General features: G+C 42.4%; 1 protein-coding gene across 14 annotated transcripts in view; it reads right to left on the reverse strand.

Annotated features, from left to right (window-relative positions):
• The window catches only part of RBFOX1 (RNA binding fox-1 homolog 1), a 1,508,648-nt gene that overhangs the window by 326,101 nt on the left and 1,156,626 nt on the right, over positions 1 to 25,921 (reverse strand). Inside the window, exon 1 of one of the 14 annotated variants that reach the window (XM_028527777.2) lies at positions 17,882 to 18,520. The exons of 12 other annotated variants lie outside the window; for them this stretch is intronic. In XM_028527777.2, coding sequence (XP_028383578.1) covers positions 17,882 to 17,968 — 87 coding nt within the window. In that variant the 5' untranslated portion in view covers positions 17,969 to 18,520. Of the gene's footprint in view, positions 1 to 17,881; positions 18,528 to 25,921 lie in introns of those variants that run through there. One more of the 14 variants, XM_036019908.1, reaches the window with a different exon arrangement.

Raw genomic sequence — 25,921 nt, forward strand, 5'->3', positions numbered from 1 at the left:
CTATAAATTTACTCTTTTAAAATGTGCAATTCAATGTTTTAAAATATAGTCACAAAATTTTGTAATTATTACCACCGTCTAATTCCAGAATATTTTCATCACCCAAAAAAGAAACCCCATACTCGCTGGCAGTCACTCCCCACTCCTCCTCCCCAGCCTCCAGCATTCATGATTCATCTACACTCTATCTCTATAGATTGGCTTACTCTACACATTTCATATAAATTGAATCATGTAATATGTGGTCTTTTGTATCTGGCTTCTCTTATTTAGCATAATATTTTCAAAGTTCATCCATGTTGTAGCAAGTATTAGTACTCTGTTTTATTTTATGGCTGAATAATTCCCCAGTATATGATATAGTGTGTTTTTTTTTACCTGCTTATTAGTAGATGGACATTTAGGTTGTTTCTATTACTTGACTGTTATGACTAATGTTGCTATGAACATCTGTGCATAACTTTTGGTGTGGGCATGTGTTATTTTCAATTCTCTGGGGTATATACATAGACAGAAATTGCTAGGTCATATGGTAACTCAACATGTAATTTTTTGAGAAACTACTAAATTATTTTCCATAGTAGCTGCAAAAGTTACATTCCTATCAGCAATGTATTTCCCCATCTGTTATTATCTATCTTTTTATCAGAGCCATTTTAGTTGGTGCAATCAATGTATTTTTAGTTGATACCATTTCTTTATATTTTGTAATGGTAAATGTACATACTGTTAAAGCAGAGATGAAAAGTTCCCCTTTGTGAATTAATTTTCACTAGTTATAGAAACTAAATCAATTTCAACAATTTTAAATAAAAACATATAGTATTACTGGTGCTACAAAGCATTTGAGTGTCTAAAACTTAGGAAAATATGGCCAAAGCCATGCTTTGGGCTTCCCTTCTAGGGTCCAGGCATAGAGACCTGAAACCCCAAGTCACATGCAAAAGTGGTATGTGTGCATCATCTTCATGTCCATGTTTGAAAACTTCTGCTCTGTGCACACAAATGAGGGACAGAAACTGAGAGACTTGCTCACTGATACACAGGCAACCAGGGGCAGATCTAGAGTAAGAGTGCAGTCTTCCAAACTCCTATACCAGTGTCTGTCCAGAATGGCATGGAAGATTTAGAAGTGTTGTTCAGTCAGTTTGTGCAGAGGAGGCTACCATCAATCTCTTCTTGGAGAATGGCCACAACTTCTGGCTTTCTTTATCAATCTACTCCCATCTTACTCCTCTTTGGGATCTGGATACAAAGGGCACTGAAAGAACAGGACTGACCAAACAGCAGAGAGGGGATCCTGAAGCAAAAATTTGGTGGCAGATAGATTGCTGTGAGTCTACTATTCCCTAGTTGATGTTCATTTGTGAAAAGGAAGAACGGGATGTCCCAGGATGGTATACCTCTACATCCAGGGTGGGGTGATGCAACTTCTGAGAACAGGATAAGCAAATTTAAGTTCCCTTTTATTTGATTATCTGGCCCAGAGTGGAGGAGAAGGCCAGTTCTTTCTGCCTTGTTTGGGGACAAGTGCCAAGAGTTGGGTTACACTATACTGCCACGTCCAGTTGACCTCTTCTGAAAGGCTACAAGAGTTTCTCCATCTGGAAGCCACAAAGCTATGGCTGATTCTAGAGCAGAGATTCTTAAGTATGTTTCTGCCATGAGGTTGTTTGATAATCAACTGGAAGTGAAAAACCCTTCCGCTGCAAGACCATATGCTCACAGTTTGACATGTACATTGAGGGAAAATTCTCAGCCGCCCCAATTAAGAACACACACCCACAAATCACTCTGCAGGAGCCCCTCTTTCCTTCTCAGCTCTGGAGAGTGGGCTCAAAGTCACTGGTGAGGGTTACAATGGGCTTTTCCTGTGCTTGGAAACTCCTGGGTGGCGAATCAGAAAAGACAGCTGCTGACAGCTGAAAATTTCCTGCCTGGACCTCAAGATCGAGTGACAGAATGTGTGTTTCCATGGCACTCCCAGAAACAGGTGGCTCCCAAACTCAGGAAAAGCACATTCCCCTGCTCCACAGTAAATCAGCTGTTCTCCATGGACATGTGTTCTTCAGGCATAGAAGAATAAGGTATCCGGTGTCTCCAAGACAAATCCAGGAAGCTCAGAAAAGTGGAGGAGTGATCGATGGAAGGAGGCTCTACAGACACTGTGAGACAGTAGCCCAGTGACAGAGTAGTGGTGTGATCACTCTCACTATCACTAACTCTTTCTTCCTTCCTACACTATTTTATTTCTAACAGTTATTATAACTGTAATCAATTAATTCATGGGTTGCTTGTAGTGGTTTCATTCTTTGACTCTTTGCCCCACGAGATCATAAACTCCACTAAGAAAGGGATCATATCTGACTTCTTGAGCACTGTTCTGTTAATGTCGAGCTTTGTTTTTTGCATGCAGCAGGTGCTCAATAAAGGTCTTATAAAATTATAGAATGACAAATTAATGAGTCAGGCATAATGATCTTTTCTGCTACTCTGACATGCAAACATTTCCTTCTATTTTGTGCATGAGTAAACTGAGGCTCAGAGGGGTAATCTATTCCAGATCAAGTCTAACAGGTTGCAAGGCTGGTTCTGGAACTCAGGTCTGTCTACTAAGTTGTTCCTGTTGTCACACATTATAAAAGTGAGACATCTAGCCCCCAGGGACCCGCCCTACTTCTGCTAAAATAAAATAAAGGGACAATCAGCCAGCTCTAGAACAGAACTGTCCTGTGATGGAAAATCCAGTCCATGAGCACATGGCTCACCAGATGTTCCTCACAGCCTTGGTATGGCAAGACTTAATAAAGCACCCAAGACTGATCCCCAAAGCTTCCTAAGGTTTGCCAGTAGCCATTGGATGCATTTTTGGATCATTAACAATTAAACACACATGCTCCACCCCCCTGAAGCAACACAAGTTACCAGATCCTCAGACACAGACACTGTTCTATAATTCCCATCCCCTCTACCTCTCTACCATAAACATTTGATTTTCTGTCCTACCCTGGCCTCCAGAAACTGGCTCTCCTTTTGGGGAAGAATGGTCCAATCAATAAGATCAAAGGAATGGCAGCATGAAGAATATATATTCATTAGCCAACCGTGGCACCTTAGTGTTGACAGCCTATACCTGAATACACCCTAATCACCCTTCTTGTTACCTTTTTTGTCCCACTAAAGCTATTTGTCCACCCCTCATCTAGCTTCCAGAGGAATCTTTCCACAATGTTAGATCAGACCATGGTGTTTCCTTACGGGGAACACTCCAGCAGTTTTCTACCTCTCTTAGACTAAAAACTAAACTTCCTGCAATGTCCTAAAAGGCTGAATGTGATTTGGTTGCTAACCACACATCTGACTTTAACTCCTAACTCCTCGTCCATCATCCACGATATCCCAGTCAGACTGACCAACCTTGTTAGTCCCAAAAGGGGCCCAACTCATTCTACCTTAGAACTTTTGCATGTGTCCTTTGCCGGCATTCTCTTCATTACACAGCTGGCTACTATTGTAAATCAGGACTGAGCTCAAATTCCACACCTTCCCTCCTTCCACTATCCAAAATAAGCCTCTCAGTTGGTCATAATCATCTAACTTGTTTTATATTTTTATAGCACTTAAAGCCATTGAATGTTCTCCTGCTTATTGACTGCATTTCCTATTAAATCGAAGTGGATTTAAATCTCACCCCTGAAACTCCACTGTCTACCATACACTGGAAAGTCAATAAATATTTAATGAATTAATGAACACATATGGAAATCAAACTACAGCCATCTGAATTTCCGAAACAACCCGTCCCTGGCCTCTGAAATGCACATGACATCTTATCACCCTTATTTTGATTTTGAGGTTCAGACTGAAAGGGAAGAACATGAACTGGTAAGCTACTGATTGAGCAAAAGTCTTTTGAATTTTCTGTGCACGTTCCAAGGGCTGCCTGGCTCACCTCATCCTAATGCCATTGGAAAGCCCATTCCATGACTTTTTTCTCCAACCTATAAAGGGAAAATGTTATACTTTTAGGATTTAAGGGAATTAGGAGAAGGATTTAGTTTTTAAGGGAGAAAGCGAAGTCATTTAAATTGAAAACTGATCTTGAGCCTTAGACATGCATTTCGTCTGCAGGAGAAATACTCAGGCAGGGGTGATAAAAGCTGACAAGTCGAGTTTGTTCTGCCCACCCGCCTCCCCCCCCCCCCCCCCCCCCACCGACTTTGCTGCTTATGAGGGCCCACAAGAGATCTTGTTCTTTTGAGCACCTTGGCTTTATAACCCAAGTTGTAGTCCTGAAATGAGTATGGACTTTGGCTAGGTCTCTAAGATATAATTCTGTGTTCCAAAAATTACACAGGCACTCACTCCCTGAGTTTTTCTTTTCTCAAAGGGAAGCCGATCTTTCAGTGCCCTGGTTCATAGACCTTTGGAGGAAAGTGGGGAGCAGAGTCACCCACCTGGTGGGTTGGAGTCAGCCAAACTCTCCCTCTTTCTTAGGTGTTTCTCTAATCCCTGGAATTATTTGGTGGATTCCTCACCTTTGTCCCAATCCTCCTTTCCCCATCTGACTTAAGTACTATAATTTTCCAATGGTCCAGTGATTACTAAGGAGCTTAGCTACTACCTTATCAAGGCTGATGGAAGGGGAACAAACATAGGACATGAATGTGTTTTAAGACACCACCTTAGTATTTATGTATCTAACCAAAAGGATATTCATAAGTCTTAAACAATCATTAATTCTATTTTGTAAAGCTTTTATTGAAAAAATGTTGGCTGTAAGTGATATAAGTTTTATGTACAGGATGATAGTACGAGAACTTTGTTCAGAAAGCAAATACAACAAAAAAAATCAGTGATGCATTTGGTGGTTTGAAAGTGGTTATTTCAGGTGGTAGATTATGATTTTTATGTGTATGTGAGGTATATATGCATGTGCCTGAATATATTTGTTTGTGCTTTTTCTGACTGCCCCAACTAATTTGGCATTCACCCTAAATTAATTTTATAATCAGAAACATAGGCAAGACTTATTTTTAATGAATTTCTGTTGGAAAGGAGCCTGAGAAGGAGGCCATAAGCTTAAATCAAAGACCAAACAAATTGGCTGCTTGCTGAGACTCGCACTAAGGTGAGACATCCTTCCTGCAGGCAGAGAGCTGTGTGTGAAATGTGCTGGCTGGACTGGACCTCAGCCACAGGTGAGGTCCACCAAGATTATCAGTAAAGCCTCCATGACACGTCTCTTGGGAAGTGTTCTGGCTCCTGTCAATTCTCACCCAACCCTCTTTCTCCAGGACTGGTTAGCAATATTCCAAATGGGCCCCAAGTCCATGGGAGTGTGGAACACAGTTCTGATTTAAAGGCTGAGAGATACCCTGGGCAAGATCCATAAGATTCTTTCCTGGGAATCTGGAGCTTGAATGGAGACACACAGAGAAGCTGGTGGTCTTTGTGGCTGAGCCACTGCAGATCCAATCTTGGCACTATTGACACTTTGAACCAGATAATTCTGGTTGTCCTATGCATTGTAGGTTGTCAGTAGCAACCCCCTTCTAATTATGACAACTAAAAATGTCTGTAGACATGGCTAAAATGCCCCTAAAGGGCAAAATCACCCTGGCTGAGAACAATTCACCTGGAGAGAATGTCTATGAATTTTGCCTGCCAAGGTCTCTAGGCTTGCTCTACCTCCTGAACTTCCTTTGGCTTGATTTTTCCCTCTTTTGAATCTAAGAGTTTCTGTGCATGCAATTGTTTATGCATTAAAACTCAAAGAAAAAGTAAAAATGTAAACAACTCCCCTTCTTATTTTTGTTAAACTAGCCAGGGTTTGGTTCTTTTTCTTCAACTAAAGGGATCTTAACAAAAATATCCACACTGAAGAATCATCTTTGGTTTCTTTTTCTCTTTCTTTACTTTTCCTTCTTTGTTTTTTGACTGTCACCATCACCACCAGACCCCTGAGCATCAGTACTCTTGCTTATCTTTGTTTTCTTGACATTCGGAATGGTAGAAAGCATCTGCCCTCTTTTAACCACCAATAAGCCAAACCATCTTCAGTCCCACTTATTTCTGATGTCTGAGCACATCTGAACACTTCTGAACACAAAGGCATGAATGAATAAAGCAGGCACACCTGGGCCATATGGGACACTAGAAGAATACCAAGATGTGTCAGCAACAAGGCCCCTGCAAAATAAACCAGGATGGTGGGGTTACATTCACCTCACAGGGTTGGCAGGGGGCTTGGTTACATTAGTGAGTGTGCAATCAGAACCCATGCCCATAGACATGGACAACGGGGTGGGGACTGGTTATGGAAGTGGGGGGTGGGCTGGGTGGAAGAGGGAAAAGGGCGAATAATTGGAACAACTGTAAAACATAAAATTTTTACATAGAAATATCAGAACAAAAAGAACCCGTGCCAGCATGTGAGGAAGCAGAGGTGTCATACGCACATGCCCTGTCCAACCCCTGAGGAAACTGCCAAGTGTTCCTTGTCGAGACCCTGACTCTGTGGAACCAAACACTAAGAAATACACATCCAGGCAGCATTTCACACACAAACACCACAACTGTTTGGACAGATAAGAATCCCATATGCTCTGCATTACCCATAGCAATGGAAGGCTTTTTATGTATCCTCAGGCGACCCCATCATCATGCAGCAAATGGGAGTGCTGGTCTCTTACGGCACAGACAGGGACAGGGCTCGGCAGCTGATGACTGGCATTCTGTATGATGGGTGACTGAATCCAACATCTGCTCAGGCCCTGCACAAATCTTAGGCCCTCTGGCAGGCAGTACCAAGTCCCTCAGCTAAGTCACAATGGGAGCCACCTGCCAAAACACCAGGTGTGAAACAAGCACTAGCTCATTAGAGTCTATAAGCCCCCACCCAAGTTCCTGGAAAAGGCTTCAGGCAAATACAGGGCTGTCCACACAGCTAGTCTCTATTAGGCTTGAGGGGCCTGCCTTATTAAGATGGGCATTGGACAGTCCATGTCAATTTCACATATTGTGTCAAAGCCTCACAGATAGCAGGCACCTGCATGTTTATACCTCCCAACAGAACAAACACAGAGCTGGTGAAGGGAGAAACAACACACCACCATAGTAACAGGAGAAGACATCACTTGCAAGCTGTCTGCGGCCCCTGGAGTAACTGACATATTTGACAGAGAATGTGTATTGGTAATGTTGCTTGATTTGTGTTTAAAGAGAAAACAAAAGTGCATTTCCAGGAGGTTTAGGTGTCAATAACCAAAAAGAAGCTCTTGCAAACAAGCCACAAGGACCATGTCCCAGCAGTCGCCTCCTCGCGCTTTGTTCTGCCCCACCTCCAGTTGCAATCTTCTCCCCAGGAACCAGGCTCCAGGGGGAGCAAGACCTCCCAGAAGAGAGCTGCAAGGCAGAAAGCCGATCAGAAATGACAAGAGGCACGAAACTGTGTTGCTAGCCTTCTGCTCAAAAGAGGTTGTATGGGTAAGAGTCAAGAATGCCCCCCCACCAAGAGAATGGGGAGATGGCACCAAAGCCACTCAGAACCCCATAGTCCCCACAAGCATGGGCTCTGGAAACTGAATACCTGGTTAGGACCCCAGGCCTGCTATGTCTTAGCCTTGGGAGTTAGAGCAGGTATGTTACTTGGCTTCCTTTTAAAATAAGTCTGCCTAGAATGGTTTGGGGAGTAGAAATATTCTACAGAAAGTACCCAATGGAGTGACTAGCAACAGTAGCAATGGAAGTAATAATAATGCATTATTATCACATAGTTAAACAATTATACAATCATATTATTATATAACTATTCTTACATAGTATTATATTATCGTATATTATGTAAATAACAATATGATCATGTATAATAGTAAAATGTATTACATGATACATATTATAACATAATGTAGTAATTATTATATTATATATAATGTTAGGCATAAGTGTTGCATAATGATACATAATATGTATCATTATGAAATGATACAAAATGTAATTTTTATTTTATGTATCATTATATAATCAATAATATAGTATGTAATATATAGTTATATATGATTATATATAATATGTATGCTTATATAATGCATATTATGATGCATACATAATATATAATATCTGATAATAATGATGTGATCCTTATTATATTGTTACTTCTGTCCTTTATTTAGCCCTTGCTATATACCAAGTGCCAACATAAGTGCCTTACAAGTGTTAACTCATCTGATCCTCAAAAGCAACTCTGTATTGTCCCCATCCAAAGGAGGAGAACACTAAAGCATGGACCTAGGTACTTTTAATACATCCATTTTGCAGGTAAGGAGCCTGCAGCATAGGATGGTTTAGGAATTTCCCCAAGGAGACAAAGCTGAGATTTCTACCTTGCAGTCTCACTCAGGAGCTCATATTCTTAGAAAGTATTCAATATTGGCTCCATATGTAGCAAACACTCCATACTGCCTCTATTATTTGTTTGGTTTTAACGTTAATTGTGTTGGTGTTGCAGTGTGCTTAGAAATAAACTTGTTAATATGTTTATTTTGTAGTTTCCATCTACCAGGCACTGTGCTATGGACTTTATATGCTTTGATTTCTTTAACTACCAGCTAACAAGGTGAATGCTGCCCAGAGAGGGCAAGAATCGTGCCCAAGGTCACACAGGTGGAGGCAGGAGATGAAACCAGGAGTGTTCTCCAGAACCCACACCTCTACACCATTCTCTTCACCTGCTTTTTTCCTCTCTAAAATGTAACACTTCAGTTAGATACTGGAGGTAAAATGCCTTTCACACAGCCTGGTACATAGTAAATATCTGAAAACAAGCAGCTGTTCTTGTTTTTATTATAACTAAATGCAAAAAGCCCAGTAGGTATTTTCTCCCAAGAAAATGATGGAAGTATGAATTTATGAGATCGTCTGTTCAGAGGGCAGATCCTTCATCCCGTTTAAACTTCAACAAAGTCCCTGCACTGTTGATCAACACCACTTCCCATACCCACTTGCTCGTCAGAAACCTGGGATTGCCAGTGAAGTATGCAATTCACTGGGCCCTGCTCCCTGCAATTTTGATGTAGGTGATCTGGGGTTCAGGATGGACACCTGCATTGTTAATGAATTTGCCTGCATTCTGATCAGGAGTGGGACTGGTAAACTCCTTGATGCAGGAGGCCCTCGAGGCAACTCAGAGAGCTGTGTGTTTTCCCGAAGGTTCTCCACAAGCTGCCCAGTGCCAGTCGGCAGTCTTGTGCTCACACAGCCTCGACAGATGGAAGCTATTCTTATTATTATTTAACATTTATTAAGCTCTCACAGTGTCCCAAAAGCTGCATGGAACAGAGGTGTGGGTGGTCCCAAAAAGTCTGTCCCCAGAAGGCTGTGGCCACATGGAGGGGAGGAGATGGGCGCCTCTTTCCCTCGTCAAAGCCCATCCTCCCCCATTCTATCCAGCTCTAGGTCCAGCCCCAGATATCCTGATGAAGCATGTGGACAAAGCTTTGGGTAAGGACTCAACATGACTGAGACTTGTACATCCTCCTTCATGCTTGTCTAGCATTTCCAGCTCCCCAGGCTACAGACTTAAGAAGTGGGAGAAATGTGGGTTTCATACCACCCAAGGACAGGTACCAAGGATGTCAAACCCCATCCTTCTCTCTTCCACCACATTCCCTGGCTGCACCCTATTCTGTCCAGCTGCACCAAACATATGTATCTAGTGGTTAGTAGGAATCTCCCTCAAGAGCGGGAACAGTCAGCTGCAAATGTGCCCATCCACCCCCAAACCTCGAACATCTTCATTTGGAAATGGAAGTGAAGCAACCCAGAATATCATGGAAAAACCATGCCAACAGCAACGTTGGCCACCAATTACAGAGTTCCCACCGTGAGCAGATGCTGCTCTCGGTGCTTCACAAACATCATCTCCTCAAATCCCTTTTGGGAGTGAGTGTGACTGTCCCTGCTGTCAAGTTGATATAAGAGGGACAGTCACACCCAATGGAATCTCAGAGAGGTGATGCCCCATTTCACACCAGGGTCAAGATGACGACTCATATTGACCTTGCTATGTAGTCATGCTCCCTGAATAATGTCATGACTATATTACAAAGGCCTTGCATGTGCTCGTGTTTGAGTTCTGTTATTCCTGGCATAGACTTTGGGAGGCAGAACATATGGGATATCACTCCCATTTTATAGATTAGGAAGCTGGGGCTCAGAGAGGTCAAGCAACTTTCCAAAAGTCACCAATGGAAAGTCGTGGCCAGACTCAGGTTTCCCTGGTCTAAATCCTGTGCACTAAAATCTCTGGCCTAGATCCTGAACTGTGCTGCCTCATGAAATAAGAAGAAATGCCTATTTGGAGAGTAGTTTCTGAGAACACTGTGGAATGCACATGCTGACTGCCTCTCCAGTCCCCAAACTCTCTGCACCTCCAGGAGCCAGTGAGGATTAAAGAGGGGAACAAAAGATGACAGCCAGGGGAGGACACCTTTGCCCATAGCAGCAATGTGCTGGACTCAACTGCTTTACTCTGAGCCAGGTGCGGGGAAGGGCAGGGCAGAGCCTGCCACCACCGCAGGGACAGAGCTCTTGTTGTGATTCTTCCCCTGTCCCAAAATAAAACAAAGCAGAAACAACCTTTGTCCCTTGGAAAATGCCCAGAAACTCCGTCATTTGGGAAAGCTGGACAGCCTGTCTATAAGAAGCCATCTTCCTGGGATTGTAGCAAAATTGTCTTGGTTAAGATCTCCTGTTGGGTGAGATGAATGGGGCTGAGGTTCTATAGATTTCCATCTTCAGCAGGTGTGCTTGACTTCTGACTCTGCTGCCAAGGTCTGGCTATCTAACCTACCTTGGAACAGAGAGACTGGGTCTAGTCACCTCGTTGTCTTCAGAGCTTAGAAGAGACCTGAGCAGGGAACCCGTGATCAATAAATACTTTGCTGAATAACTTAATTTCACAATTTCCTTGCCTCCTACTTTTACAAGCCTGAAGAGTTAGAATTCATGCAATGCTAAACAAAACAAAACAAAACAAAAACAACATCAAAAAACCACCAATGGTCCTAGTTGCCCAGAGGAAAACCCTGTTGGAGTAGAGTTCAATGTTTCTGGCCACCTCTTTGGGTTCAGCAGTTAATCAAGTGGCTGGGTGCTTATATACTGGTGGGATGCATGTGTAATAGGTCTATCTTTAGACAGGAAAGAAACATAAATAGGGTTGAGTATCTCCATAATAAATCAACTAGGGAAAGCATTTACCCAAAACAACCTTTAAAAGATAGGGAGGGGGCTCTGCTTCAGCACTAGAGGCTCAGATTGCTGAACACTAAAGCAGCAAAGAGGAGTGTGAAATCCACAAGTCTCTCCAGCTCAGCTTGGCCCATGCCAACATATTATAAAAAGCATACTTGCTGATATAGCCTGCCATTAAAATGGTCAAAATGACAGATGGCTGCTCCAGAAACATATCCCTTTTATAGGACTGATATTCATCAGACGAGATTGACAGTATCCCTTTAATTTTTTAATTAAAAGAAACGCATTTCTATAAAACAGAACAGACTTTATTTATTATTTATTCATGCAGGTATTGCCAATAGAAGGAGAAGTGATGTGGTTGCATGATCTGAAAAAAACATTCTAGCCTCAATTACTGGATGTTCTCAAAATGTCTTTACTTCCTTCCCTAGATCATGGTGTTCTCACTTGTAAAACAGTGGAAATGTCCCGCATATACCCTGGTGGGAGACACTAGTGTGATAGATTTAGGTGGGAAGATGTTGAATACAATTGCCACATCTGCCTCTGATACCCCTGATCATGAGTAGTGATGTAAGATAAACTAAATGACGGTCAATTGCCTGGTGATTATGACCACTGGCAAAAGGCAATCAAGATAAGTAAGATCAGAAACCCACTGCTTTCTTCCTTGGGGAGGGTGTATGCAGAATTTGGGGGAGAAAAAACATTTATGAACATTTGTAATAGTTTCAGCTATTATTGTTGATAATGAGAACCTGGTTTTTACCTGTCCAGCATTCTTTTTTTTTAATAGGACTCATTTTTTTTTTTCCACTCACAGCCCATAAAGCTCAGCTAGGGCTGACCCTACCTTCCAGCTCTATTGTGGGCAGTCAGAGTCAAGGTGATTAGTTTGGGGATGGGCATGGCTGGCAAGATGGTTCAAGGGGACTGCTTTCTGGAATTTTGCAGAAACAGTTGGGAAAGACACTTGCTAAGATGGGTGTGATGTAAGCCTGGAATGGCAGGGGATACCTGTGACACCACTCAGACATGGTATACTTGTAAACAAAGATCAAGTACGGACAGCCATTTTAGGGTTTGGTTGGTGGAACTTCAGAGTTCAAATGTGCCTAAAACTGGACATTTTCTTTTTCCCCTGTAATCAATATAAATTAGATTTTTGTCATTTACAGACAAAAGAGCCCTAAATAAACACCTATTCTCTCTCACTCTCTCTCCAATGACTTATTCATACCATTCCTATGGTATGGATAAATATCATTCATATACATATATGTCAGACTTTTTCTGTATAACAGGATATAAGATACATGTTGGTACTGCTTCATGAGCCTCTCCTAATTCACAGCCTAGCATAAAGAAGGTGCTTAATAAATAATTGCCGAATGAAGAGATGAATCATATTTAAAGCTCACAACCACTTTGCAAGACAGGTACTCCTGCTTTCATTTTGTTGCTGCTAAAACAGCCTTGGAGAGGTTAATTGACAAGTCCAAGGCCACACGCTTAGTACATGCCAGAGCCAATATATCAACCTGGACCTATTTGACTCCAAATTCTCTTTGGAGAATTTGCCACCTCCCTGACTCTTTAATTTAGTCCGCTGTTGACACGGTGTCTTTGGCAGTACAGAAAAGTCACTTAGTGACTAAGACGGAGCTGCCTCAGAGTAAATGACACCACCAGCATTTGCAGTGGGTGTACATTCTGATTTCTTTCCCAATCAGCAGGTCTTCAGAACACAGAGATAACTGCAGGGCAGCAATACTGACATCTGAAAAGGGCTCCCCCAGCCACAGAGCCAAACAAGTATATTTCTTTTAAGTTTTCCCGGAAGTGTACTCAAATGACCAGCAAGTTCCCTATACGCTTCCCTGTCTTTCTGTATGGGTGGTTACTCTCAGTCCATCCTTGAAACCAGCACTTGTCTAATTCCCAGCACAGCCACATAGGTGTAGGCAAATCTTTCATGACATACATGGCCAAATTCAGTGATGCTGAGGTCTGCTTCACAATCCAGGTGCCAGGGTTTGTTTATACCATTGCTATCCACATCAGAGAGGAATTAACCAACATTTCCCTTCCAGAGAGCTTACTGTCTCAGAGGAAAGGATGGCAAAGGGTGTGAGGACTCAGATCTAAGGAATTTCATGTTCACTGTGGAGCCCATTCCTATGTGGGGCACACAGAGATTCAGGGCTTAGGAGCTCCCTTTCCAGGGTTCCTTCCTTTTGCCCTGTATCTTTCGACTTTTGAGACCTATGTTTCCACAGTGTCAACTCCTACAGTGCCAGTGGGTTGGGGAAAGATACTGAAGGTCCATGTTCCTGTGTCAGCCCAACACCATGAATTCACCCAAGTTCTCTGCTCTGGTAGGGAGGGCTTTCTCCTTTGCTTACCTAGTGAATGTCTGATGTTGTTCTACAGTCTGACTCAAATGCCGCCTTTCCCTTTGGGCCCCTCTCCCCCTACCCTAAGAGACACCCACCTACTCCCTGACCTGTGTTCATACTGCACTCCTGTGGATATACTTCATCAATGGATTGGTGACTTGGAGGGAGGGCTGTGCCCCAACATAATCGGTCTGAACCTCAGCTCTGTCACTGACATTCCTTGTGACCTTGGGTGAGTTCCCTTGATCTAAGTGTCAGGTTTAGTTTCTCCACATACAAAAGGGATGTCATAATGTAGGACTGTGATTCCTTATCTGAGACCCTTGTGGTTGTGTTTTGAAATTCAATTTTTTTAAAATTTTATTTTTCATATAGGTATTTCAGTGGAAACACTGACTACATAACACCCTTAGCAGGGTCTGGGACAACACCTTGAAATCAAACACATTAATAGTCCTGCAGCAAAATATATGAAAATTCACACTAAGTGGCATAAAGAAAGTCTATAAATAGCCACACATCATTTTAGTCACCAAATGAGTTAGTTTTGGGGCCAAACCTCCTCCCCCCAAAGCCCCTGATTTGCAGAGCTCTTTGAAAATTACAGATAATGTGAACCAGCAGTACCCAACTTTAGAGTTATTATGAGAATAAATTGAGAAAATATGTTAAGTATTCAGCACAGGGCCTAGCACACAGCAAGTATTCAATAGCTGTTACCTATCGTCCCTTCCCATGTTTTTATTACACGATCACAGTGTGGTGTTTATGTAGTGTTCTCTTCCACTAGGCTGTGAACCCACAGGTTGGTGGCTGTGACCGTCACTTCTGCTTTCCTGTGCCCAGAACAGTGCCTGGTCAGATTACGTGGGCAGCAAACAGAGAGCTAAATGAGCAAATGGTGGTAAGGTGGATGTGGCTCTGTTTACGCTGTCCTCCATCTGGGAATATGTCTTCTGACTCATTGTCTACAATACCTGAATGGGATGGGAATTATCTGACCCAGTATGAAGAATATTCTAGCCATGGATGATCAAAGAGCTTATCTGTCAGACAGATATCTGGAGTGAGGGGTGCAATCCTGAACTTGTACCCCAGAGACCACTGTTTATTTTACCCAAACACTAATCAAACAATCAGCAACAATGCCAGTGTTTTAATGAAAGTAGCTGGCATTATGCAGCCATGGTCCATGGCTTGGGTAAGTCCTCTTGGTAGCTTCTGAACTGAAGTCTGCCTTTGGCAACTGACTTGTCAGACCCTCCTTTGTACTCAGGTCAGGCAACTCATTGATCATTCAAGGTGCCATTGGGAATTTAGAAGTAAATAAAGAGGTTCAGTAAGAACATACATAGGTTCTTTTTATCCAAAGACACCAAGATTGAGGTCTTTGCCAAGGCAAAAGGAACAATGTTTAGACAACGCACTTGCTAATATTGCTCTTCTCCTCTTCTCTTATGCTTATTACCATCTGTGAGAGTCCAGATAGGTTTAGCTCAACACACCATAGGCATTTTTGAACTCTTTACATGACCACACGGAAAAACCATCTACTTTGATATACATTCAACAAGTTTAGACACTAGATGATGGGTTCAAGGAATCCATTGTGGTAAAGATTCTGTTTTTCCTAGAAGATGGTGGCTGGGGCCAGTGGTGGCTTGAATGTACCCCTGGAACACAGGAGCATGTGTGTGACTTCTCCAGATCTAGTAGGAAACACCTCCATTCACTGTCTGTGGAGGATAAGGGATACTCTCCCAAAGCTTCTTACAGTATCTGGTCTGTTAATTATTTTTTCTCTAACTGAGAAGACATAAACAGGACAATGCTGATTCAAACTTTAAAAACTGGCACTTGGGAGATTTATGAAAAGGAAGTTCTTCTGCCATAGAATCACTGGCTATTGAGGTTGGAAAGGCTCTGCTGTAACAACCCTGCCAAGTGGCCGCTATGGCTCTGTTTGCACATCTCAAGTCAATCGGAACTTGCTACCAATGATGGAGTGCACTGTCTATTTTGGATCATTTTAATGTCTTGATGATGACATTATGAAGTGTGGGTGGCTCCTTAATTATAGGAAAGGTCTCACATCGTGAAAAGTTGAGAAGAAATCACAAGGTTAAGAAATTGGTAGGCAAACTGATACGGTCTGCTGCAATGCTGGGCAGCTGCTATCAGAGCATGAGCTGAGAGGTGACTATGTGTGTGAGTGTTACAATTGTCTTCTCTTTGAGTTGCATTTCTTCCCCTTGCACAGATTACTGCAATGGGGTGATATGAGTTTTGTGATGCCAATGAGCAAATACCAGAAATAAAGCCAGTCTCTCCCTGTCCACAGCTTTTCAGTGTGTCCTGTGGGGGTGGGGTAAGAAGGGGAGGAAGCCTGTCCCAGTCACCTGTCCAGAGGCTCCTGCTGCTCTGCTTTCCTGACTCAGGGGCAACTAGTAACCAAAGGTGTCTGTAGTAAACAAACTGTGATCAGGCTAAGACTTGCAAGTAAGATCACTTGTGTCTTCCAAAAATAACTGGATATGCTTCTGAAATACTCTGTAAGGGAGGAAGAAATAGGGTCCCCCAATTTCTCAGCTGGCCTGTGCATCTTTTCATCTATCACTAGGGTAATACGTCCAGAGTGGCATTTCGTAATGACAGCAACATTCCAGCAAATCGATAGTTATTTAATTCCCAACAAGCTCTCGAGTCCATTAAGCCTGATTACATTCACCCATTTCAGGGGGTGCCGTTATTTTTCCTACACCGGCACTTAATCTATAACAGGAACTTATGAGAACTTTCAAAAGCAATTTCAGCATCAATCAGCATAGAGTGAAGGGCACTATTTGCTTGTAATTATTTATCACATGGGGTAGCAGAGGGCCTGACAAAACTCCAGTGGCCGACCTTCACCCCAAGTTTCAGTGGAAGAAATGGCCATGCAATTTGCCATTGCGTCTGCTTTCGGACTCCATGCAGACCACACAGGCCTGCTTGCGCCCAGAAATGGGGAACAGCCCCCACCACGTCTCGGGCCGTTCCTTCTCTAGGCGGTCCATTTATTCCTCACATACAATATGGAGCCTGCAATTCAGCAACAACCACACATCTGAGATGACAAATGTTTTGTTATTATTTAGAATCACTCCTGAATGTCTCAAATTACCAAGGTTCTTATAGCTAACAAGCAACGTGCAGAAAAGGAGGAAAAAGGTGTTTGACCAGAAACCTCCCCAGAAATTTTAATTAATGAGCTAGGGTATTGCAAAAAAAAAAAAATTAAATACCACAAGGTTGAAGGTAAAAGGATGTACTGAATGCATTAGGTTTCCTTTCCTGTGGAAACAAGGCTCAGAATGTATTACAAAGAGATGCTTGTTCTAAAACAAGCAAACAAAAACAAAACAACAGAAACTGGCTGGGTTTTCTATGATGTTCAGACCGTCGCTTATAGATGTTAGCTTTCCATAGAGAACTTCAGGCATGCACTGGGAATCCACTGCTTGTTTAAAGAGACAAACTTTTGATAAGAGGGGGAAAAAAAGGTCACAAATATTTCATTCCTAGATGATTCTCCCTGCACAGAAATACTAGCATTAAAAGTGAAACCAACATACACATTTCAATCCTCCACTCTCTTGCCATCATTAACACATAAAGAGCCGGTGAAGGTTTCCTAGTATAATCTCTGAACTCCATAAATTAACCATCAAGCGTGTGCTCCGTTTCGCCCCAGTGCCACCACTCAGCCCAGGTGGGAAGCACCTTCTGTAAACATGGACAACCCGAGGGAAGAAGAACACACAAATTAATGCATATATTTTGTTCTTTCTATTTCCGGATTGAAGCTCTTAACCAAGTCACCTCCTGATAAGTTACTTTGCCTCATGATCTACTCTGGGAGACTGAGTCCCTCAGGAAGCTGAGAAGGAGAGCAAATCCTTTGCCCCATGGTCAACCTCCTGAAGCAAAGGCATGAATGTTAAACAGCAGCCAGATCAATACAAGCAAATATAGCTCAACTACACCATTTATTCAGCCATGAGAGATGTCAATAGCCAGATTAGGGTGATCCATCTTTTTGATTTCCTACTGTCTTCTCACTGACTACACGAGGGCTTTTTCCTGTATTAAAAGTGTTTGCTTTCTCAACCATAAAAATTCCAATTATTACTCTGAGCGCTCTGGAGTTAAGTTGCTTGCTGGCAGTGGCCTTGAATTACCTGGATCAGTCCGGGGAAGTAGGGGGCTGCTGGAACAATCATAGGCACTCCATAGGGATGCAGGAGGACTCCTTGAGAAGGCAACATGCTTTACGTGGAGGTATTATTCCCTCTGAAGCTCAACACATCAATGGAGAGTTAGGGGAAAATCTATAAACCCAACTTCTTCGGAACTACAAAGCTGAGAGCCAAATCGCTTCTGTCAGGAGCCAAGTGCTCATCACCGCGGAGAGGGGAAAGAAAGAAAATCCGAATCAGCAACTCTCGATGTGAAAGTTTTCTTCCCAGACGACGAAGAGACACAGCAGCTGCAGAGTTGAAGCTACAAAAATGGAAGGTGCTATTTTGGGAATGGCTTGCCGAACATGACTAACCAAATACTCCATTAATTTAGTTCTCGGAGAGGCAGACAGAGAGACAAAGAGTTCGAGAGAAATGTAGTCAGGCTATGAGATTTGGGCAATTCCTAATGAATCTCAGCAAAAGACAAGGGACACAGTCTGCACGGCACTTTTAGTGAGAAAAAACTCAGAAATGTAAATTGATATAATTATCAGTTGCCACTTAAAACTTGAGTAGGTTAACGTGTCCCTGCTTTGATACTAATAAAAAGAAACTAAGAAGATAGTCTAGGTTACTGTTTTCTCTCTCTCTCTAGTTTTAATTTTAAAGAGGCAATTTGAGCAAATAATATAATACTACTAGCTAATATTTGCAGTATGTGCTATGCATAGAGAATGAGCTTAATTATTTACATGCGTTATGTAATTTAATTCTCACGACTCTCCTAAGTGGGCACTGTTATCATTTCCAGGTAACAAGTGGGAAATGGTCTCACACTAGTTGAACTGTTTGTTCATCATCATGCACTTGGAAGAGGCAGTGCCAGGTTACAATTTCTAACCAGGCCACTACATGCATTATAGTATTTAATTCTGTAATAGAACATCATGTGCTTTGTGTGTGCATATGTGTATTTAAAAAAACACATTCTTTGTCTTTGAGCTTTCAATTGTTATATATTTATGTGCAATATATTAATAAGAGATATCTCCCCGTCCCAAGAATTTAAAGACATAATGAATGTGTACCTAACTATGCATGAGAAATACATTTGAGCCAATATTTGAAATCTTTCCAGTGTGTGATGATACCTAATGATTGTTTAGGGTATATTACATGGTACAGATAAATTCCTATGGGATTGCATGAATTGGAATTGTACTGTCTTGAGTGTCCACATACTAGCTGTGTGATCTTCAACAAGTTACTTAGTGTCTCTGAACCTCAGTTTCTTCATTTGGAAAATTGAGATAATAGACACTCAAAAGCTTGTGTGATACAAGAAATCCTTAGCATCTGGGCATATGCAGTGTGAGAGGCTATTAGCCTCTCTGATCACGCCTTTCCTGTTCTCCTGATGGTTGGTCTAGTCACATCTGTGGCTTTGGAAGGAAGGCACAGATAGCATTCACATTGCCACTCTTCTGTTCTTCATACCAGGAAAGCAAGTGGGTGTTTTTCGAGTTCCACAGTTTTCAGAACAATGATGTGAAACCCAAAACGTGAGTTCGGTGGACTTAAGCTCAAGGCCCAGGGATCACTGAAAATCACCTTCAAACCAAACACCTGCCTCTGCCTGCCATACTCCACCTCCCACCCTAAACAAAATGCAGGACATAGATTTTGTCCAAACTGGAAGAACTTCAGACACCGCAAAAACATATTCAACTATTGGCTTTTTCTAAATCCAAATGTCAATTGCTCCACTTTAAATAGCCAAGGTGTTTTTACACAACACTAATTTTAGTTGTTTGATTTAGCTGCATAATTACATTTTTAGATAACGACAGTAGACAGTGTTTGGCAGGGAATTCAATGATTTCAGGCTGATTTTTGGCCGTCTTAACATGGTTCCTCTGTAACGGATTCTCATGTATCCAAGTGGTCATGTTGTTACAACCCGGAAAGCTCCAATGACAGCTGCGGGCTGACCCTTCTTACTTAACAGCCTGATACTGTTTCTAACTTTAGCTTTTGACTCTGACTTTCAACACTGCTCTTCTGAGAAGTTACTAGGGAGAGCAGCAGCATCGCCATGAGACCACTTCCCAGGAGGGGAGAAAGCTATTTGTTACTTTGGTGAGTCCTGGGTCAGATCGAATGATGTCTCTTTAATGTTATAAAGTGGAAATACCATTGGACCAGGAGTAGGAAACATAGTTCTGTCACAAAGGCCAAAATTTACATATTTAGACTCTTGGTTTCCTGAACAAAGAATAGAGGTAAGAATATCCACTTACTCTTCACCAAAAATGGGCCAATGAGCAGAATTGTGAGAATGTTTTGGAAACTGTAGAGTTACACAAATACAAAAGATTATTACTTTTATTACTATATATTTCTTTTATTAAAGAACCTGATGATTTTAATCAGAGAGAAATGGGAAATATATATGGGACATATAGATATATAGTAGATACACATTTTTTTTTGCGGAGGGTATTTTCTTAAGTCTTTTTAAGAACTCCATAATATGAAAAGATTTTGCTGCTCCTAAGTAATGAGTATTCTTTTTCCTCCCTCTGGAAGTAAAGGCTAATTGTTTTTGTGACCCTTTTTACTTTGACGACCAGGAAGCTCAGAGTCAAATAAGAAATTCAGCTCTAGCCCTGGCTGGTTTGGCTCAGGGGATTGAGTGCCAGCCTGTGAACCAAAGGGTCACTGGTTCGATTCCCAGTCAGGGCACATGCCTTAGTTATATGCCTAGTCTCTGGTTGGGGGTGTGCAAGAAGCAACCGCACATTGATGTTTCTCTCCCTCTCTTTTTCCCTTCTTTCCCCTCTCAAAAGAGAGAGAGAGAGAGAGAGAGAGAGAGAGAGAGAGAGAGGAAGGAAGGAAGGGAGGGAGGGAGGGAGGGAGGGAGGGAGGAAGGAAGGAAGGAAGGAGAAAGAAAAAGAAAGAAATTCAACTCTGTCCATTTTGCTGGCCTTTACTGACTGTATATTTGTGTTCTTGTGTTCCTATCCTCACCATCTCCAGTTTTAAGTTCTGTCATTTACATTTTCTATGATGCAGACTTTATCTGCAGCTTTTTTCTGGGATCCATTTTCTCCACTAAAAGTCAGGTGGCAGGTTCTCTGCATCTCTGCTCCCCAGTGGCCGGCGCACATGGCTCATGAAAAATGATTGGCCACCCAATGTCTAAAGTGCAGTATTAAGTTCCTGGTGTATTGTAGGAACTTAATAAAAGAAGAAGAATGAAAGAATAAGGAAAAGAACAGGCAAGGCAGTTCTGGTAATGGCTAGAAAACAGAGGTAAGCTTCTGAAAAGGACCGATTTCAATCTAGGGGCCAAGCATTCTTATCATTCTGGCCATCACAAACAGAATGGCAAACCTTTTTCTGTAAAGGGGAAATGGGTGGATTATAAATACTTTGATTCTCCCTGCTGTACCTACTCTAAACTCTGTAACTGTTGTGTGAAAGTGGCCGCAGACAATATGTAAATGAACACTTAAATCTGAATTTTCTATTATTTTGACCTGTCATAAAATATTCTTCTTTTGATTTTTGTCAACAATTAAAAAGTGCAGAATCCATTGTTATCTTGAAGTTTAAACAACAGGCAACAGGTTTGGTTCACAGACCACAGCTTGCTGACCCCTCATGAAGAGCATTCGATTTCAACCAAACATCTGGAAGTCAGACTTTAATACAATGGCAAATATATATGTATACAGGGTCCAGAATAAATAACACCCATCTTTTTTATTACAAAATATTTTATTTACAAAATCATAAGCATGGAATTCTCTAACATAACAGCATCACACTCAAGCACACCATATGACATTTTAGGTGAAATGTTCAAATTAAACCTATAAATTATTACACCCATATTATTACCCTACCAACCACACTCCAGCAGGGCTTACTTCTGCTAGACCCTGTATATGTTTTTTGTTCTTTTCTATTTTTCCACTTGCTTCTCATCAAGATCTTTTCTATCACTTTCTTGGTGTTGATTTTGTCGATCTTTCCTGTGCTAGGGATTTTCATCAAGAGATTTATTTTTTCTTACCCAGTCTTTGATAGTTCAATCTCATCCCTTCTCCCAAGGGAAAGAAGAAAATTCCCCCATCTTTTTCCACCTTTTGTGCTGACACTGCCTTCTTAGTTATTAACTTCTCTTTTCCTTTCCTAGATTAAAGTGGGTCCTCTCTCACTGCCAGATATTGTAACTTATTCCCCAGATCCTAAGAGCTACCATAAGGTTAACTCTGTCCTCCACCAACCCTTATGAGCAGCAGCCACCCAAGGTTCAAACACCCCATGCAAGAGAAGGGCAGAGGACAGAAACACAGGTGTTTGCTGGAGGTCGGGAGAGGGGAACATTCAGAGAAAACCAAGTCCTGCCTGTGGATTCTGTTGGCTAATAGACCAACCACAGCCTCATTGACTAAATCTAGTCCACAGATGAGAAGAATGATAGTGATGGTGATCACGATGAGTGTGCCTTGTATAAAAAAGAGCTCACCTTTAAAAATGGCAGCATCTTGTATAAAATTTAGATCTATTTCATTTCTCAAAAGACTAGAAGACCTAGAAACTTTCCCCGTTTGCTTGTACCAACAATTGCAGAAGTCTGGGAGGGATCTGCCTTGTCCACAGATGAGGAAAATCGGGCTCTGTGAGACAGGTTCCACCGTTTTCCCTGCTTCCTGAAAAGATGCCATAGGTCAGTTGCCACTTGTTGATCATTAAAACGAACAAACAAACAAAAAAATGGAGCAGGGTGTTTCTTTGACAGTATTAATTGTACTGCTTATCTTTCAGATGTTGGCAGTGGACACATGCAGATTATTTGATGACTCATACTACTTGTATCTGGACCTGGGTGACTGACAGAATTTCTTACAATATTCAGGGCACTTTACAATATTCCTCAGCTTTCCTTCTCCAGGTTCATTCTCCAATACACAGCATCCTTCTTTCTACAAATCATTCCTTCTGCAAAACACACCTGGACAATTGCCCTTGCCAATAATTTTATGAATCCAAGTGACTACACAAACTTGCCTGCTGTGCAGAACTACCCTCTCTCTCTCCCTGCTTCCTTCTTTCCCTCCTTCTTTTCTTCTGTTTCCTAACTCAGACTTGCTAGATTAAGTCAAACGTCACATTTTCTACAAAGCCTTCCTCATTACCTCAGGCAGAAGCAACTGCACCATTACCTATGTTCTGGAATCATTTAGCACTGAGTGTGCTGACTCCTAGTAGAAGGTAGATCGTCTCAAATAAAGAAGTGCCATTCACTCTTGTCCACCCAATGAGTAAAATGGTGACTAGACAAATGAAGTTTCCCAAAACATTTCCTGGGAGAAGGCCAGAATGCACGACTGCTTTGGAAAAGATGAATAAAGCTAAGAGGCTGCAAGGGTCTCCAGATAATTACGAGTTTCATTTCCAGTGACCTGGGTGCATCTTGGCACAGTGGAAAAAACAGGGGTTTTGTATCTGGGGAGGCTGGGTTGAGATCTTGGCTCTGTCACCCTTCCCTGCAGTTATTCCTGGATGAGATGCTCAGACCAGGGCCTGGTCTTCTCAGCGGTAAAATAGGACAACACCTGTACCTTCTCCCAGGCATGCTGCCACCACGAAATGACAGGATGTATAAGGCTGGTCCTGGAACTTGGAACACAAAGTGCTAGTTTATTTTTATTTTTTTCTTCATAATGTCTTCAATGTACCCATTTTAAAATTATTTTCTGATCATCCTTGCTTTCAAGCTGTGTCTGTCTCCTGAATGCCCTACCAGTACCCAACACTGATGTCTCAGTCGGAGCCTTCTGTCTTTCTGTTCCCTTTCCATGGTCGCTTAGGTGAACGCCCCGCCCTTCAACAGGCAGCCACACGCTGGGTCCTCCAAGTAGCCTCCCCGCTTTCCCCAGCACTTACAACCTACTCATCTAGGCCCCTGAAAGACCAGAGGTGATTTGTACCAGGCTGGGGAAAGACCTGGTTGGTAATGACAGTCAGGTGTGCTCCCATTTTATCTCCAGCACCTCCTCCTCGACCATTTTGTTTTCCTGTCTTTCTCAAAAAACTGGGCATAGAATAGATGCTCAGTAAGCACTTGAGAATCACTTGTGAATCACTTGTGAATCACTTGTGGTGTCTGTGGGATGAGATGGAGGTTCAGAGAGATTAAGTGACATGTCTGAGGTTAAACAGAAGAATGTGTGCTTTGTCAGTTACCAAAAGCTTTCTCCATGCCCCTGATATCTGCTAGATCAGCGGTCCCCAACCTTTTTGGCACCAGGGACGGGTTTCATGGAAGACAATTTTTTCAGGACCCAGGACAGAAGGGGGATCAGGGCATGGAGCTCAGGCTCTCATCCATCTCACCTCCTGCTGTGGACCAGGGGGGCAGGTTGGAAACTGGAGGCCAAGCTCAGGGCAACTTCCCTGGCAGCCTGTTCCTAACAGGGTGCGAACTTGTACAGGTCAGCAGCTAGTGGGTGGGGTGGGGGGCACTGGGCACCCCTGTGTTAGATCAGTGACCATTGTACGGCAACAACTTCAACCAAAACTGATGAACTCCACTCACCACTAGGCATTCATTCCAACTTAACTTGATACAGGTGAGAACACAGCATGGAAGGGCTTTCCCTAGCTCAGACCTCAGAGATCCCCTGAGATGCTGCCTAATGCTGATGGCCCTAATGCCCAGGACTGATAGGTGAGTTCCTGGAAGAGGGAAGACCTGTCCATTACCAGGGAGGCAAGATCTTCCACAGGAAAAGCTCCCATAGGTTGTGGGTATGATGTACTGGGCCACTAATTAGCTGTTTTGCACTTTAGCCACCTCATGTATTGTCAGCAGAGGACCAATCCAGCCAAAAAATTCACATCCTGGGAAGAGATGCCATGTCCCCAACCTCTATTATGGACTGGGTCAGTTAATACATGTCAATGAATTGATGTAGGCAAAGCTCTTACAAGAACATCAAGTACTTAGTAAGCTTTAGTTCTCACTGTGACATTACTTGCCATCCCTTGTTCCCTCCTTGCAAAAGCACCATAGCATAGTGGTTAAGAGCTCGCCATGAGCTACACTGTTCCTATCAAAATCCCAGTCTCTACCTGGTTGCTAACTATGTGTTTTTGTGCACATTATTTAACCTCTCTGTGTCTCATATTACCATTTGTAAAATAACAATATTATTAGTAACCATGAGATTTAAATAAGAATAATATGAAGACATGTTTAGTTGAGGGACGGCTCACAGCAGACTCTGAGTAAATGCGTGCTGGTGGTTGTCGTTGTGACAACAGCATTAGCAGCAGCTGGACTGGAGGACTGAACCAGCTCGACTCAGACTTCCCCCAAACCAGGGGTATCAAGACTCTCCCTCCCTTCAACAGCTAACTGGTCAAATAATATAGCACTTGCTAATATGACCTGTGCTGTGCCTTCTTGAGTAAGAGCACACCTCCTTCTTCCATGTTCCTAACCAAAAACTGAGACACTAAGTTTAACCAGGATGTGTTTGTGGCTTCTGTGCATGAATGATACAGTTTTGAAATTAAAACATAAGAACTTCACATTCAAATGAGGGTTTATGGGGATGATGGAGACAGTGTCTTAAATGAGGGATACCCCTAAAATCTGGGACACTGGGTCACCCTACCCAGTAGTATTGACCTGCCTCCAAAAACAGTTATGAGGATGCACAAAGAAAATTCCAGTAGGTCTTGTGAGGAGGCTGCTGATTGCCATTAGGAACTTGAACCCCCAGTGGTCAAGGCAGCACTGTGCTCCTCTCGGTTCATTAAGCGCTTCTTGACCTGATTCTCCTCTGAAAGCCAGACTGGCTGGCTGAATGAGCAAATCTAAGAATATCAACCCGGCACATCATCTCTGCTGAGATCAACAATGCTTCAGGAACCAACCCCTGACCTGTCTGGGGATGAATGGCAACTGGGTTTGAGGATTTGTTGACCTTGCTGGAGGCAAACAAATCCTCCCTGGGG

The sequence above is a fragment of the Phyllostomus discolor genome, chromosome 3 (assembly GCF_004126475.2).
Source record: "Phyllostomus discolor isolate MPI-MPIP mPhyDis1 chromosome 3, mPhyDis1.pri.v3, whole genome shotgun sequence".
In the NCBI taxonomy this organism is placed as follows: Eukaryota; Metazoa; Chordata; class Mammalia; order Chiroptera; family Phyllostomidae; genus Phyllostomus; species Phyllostomus discolor.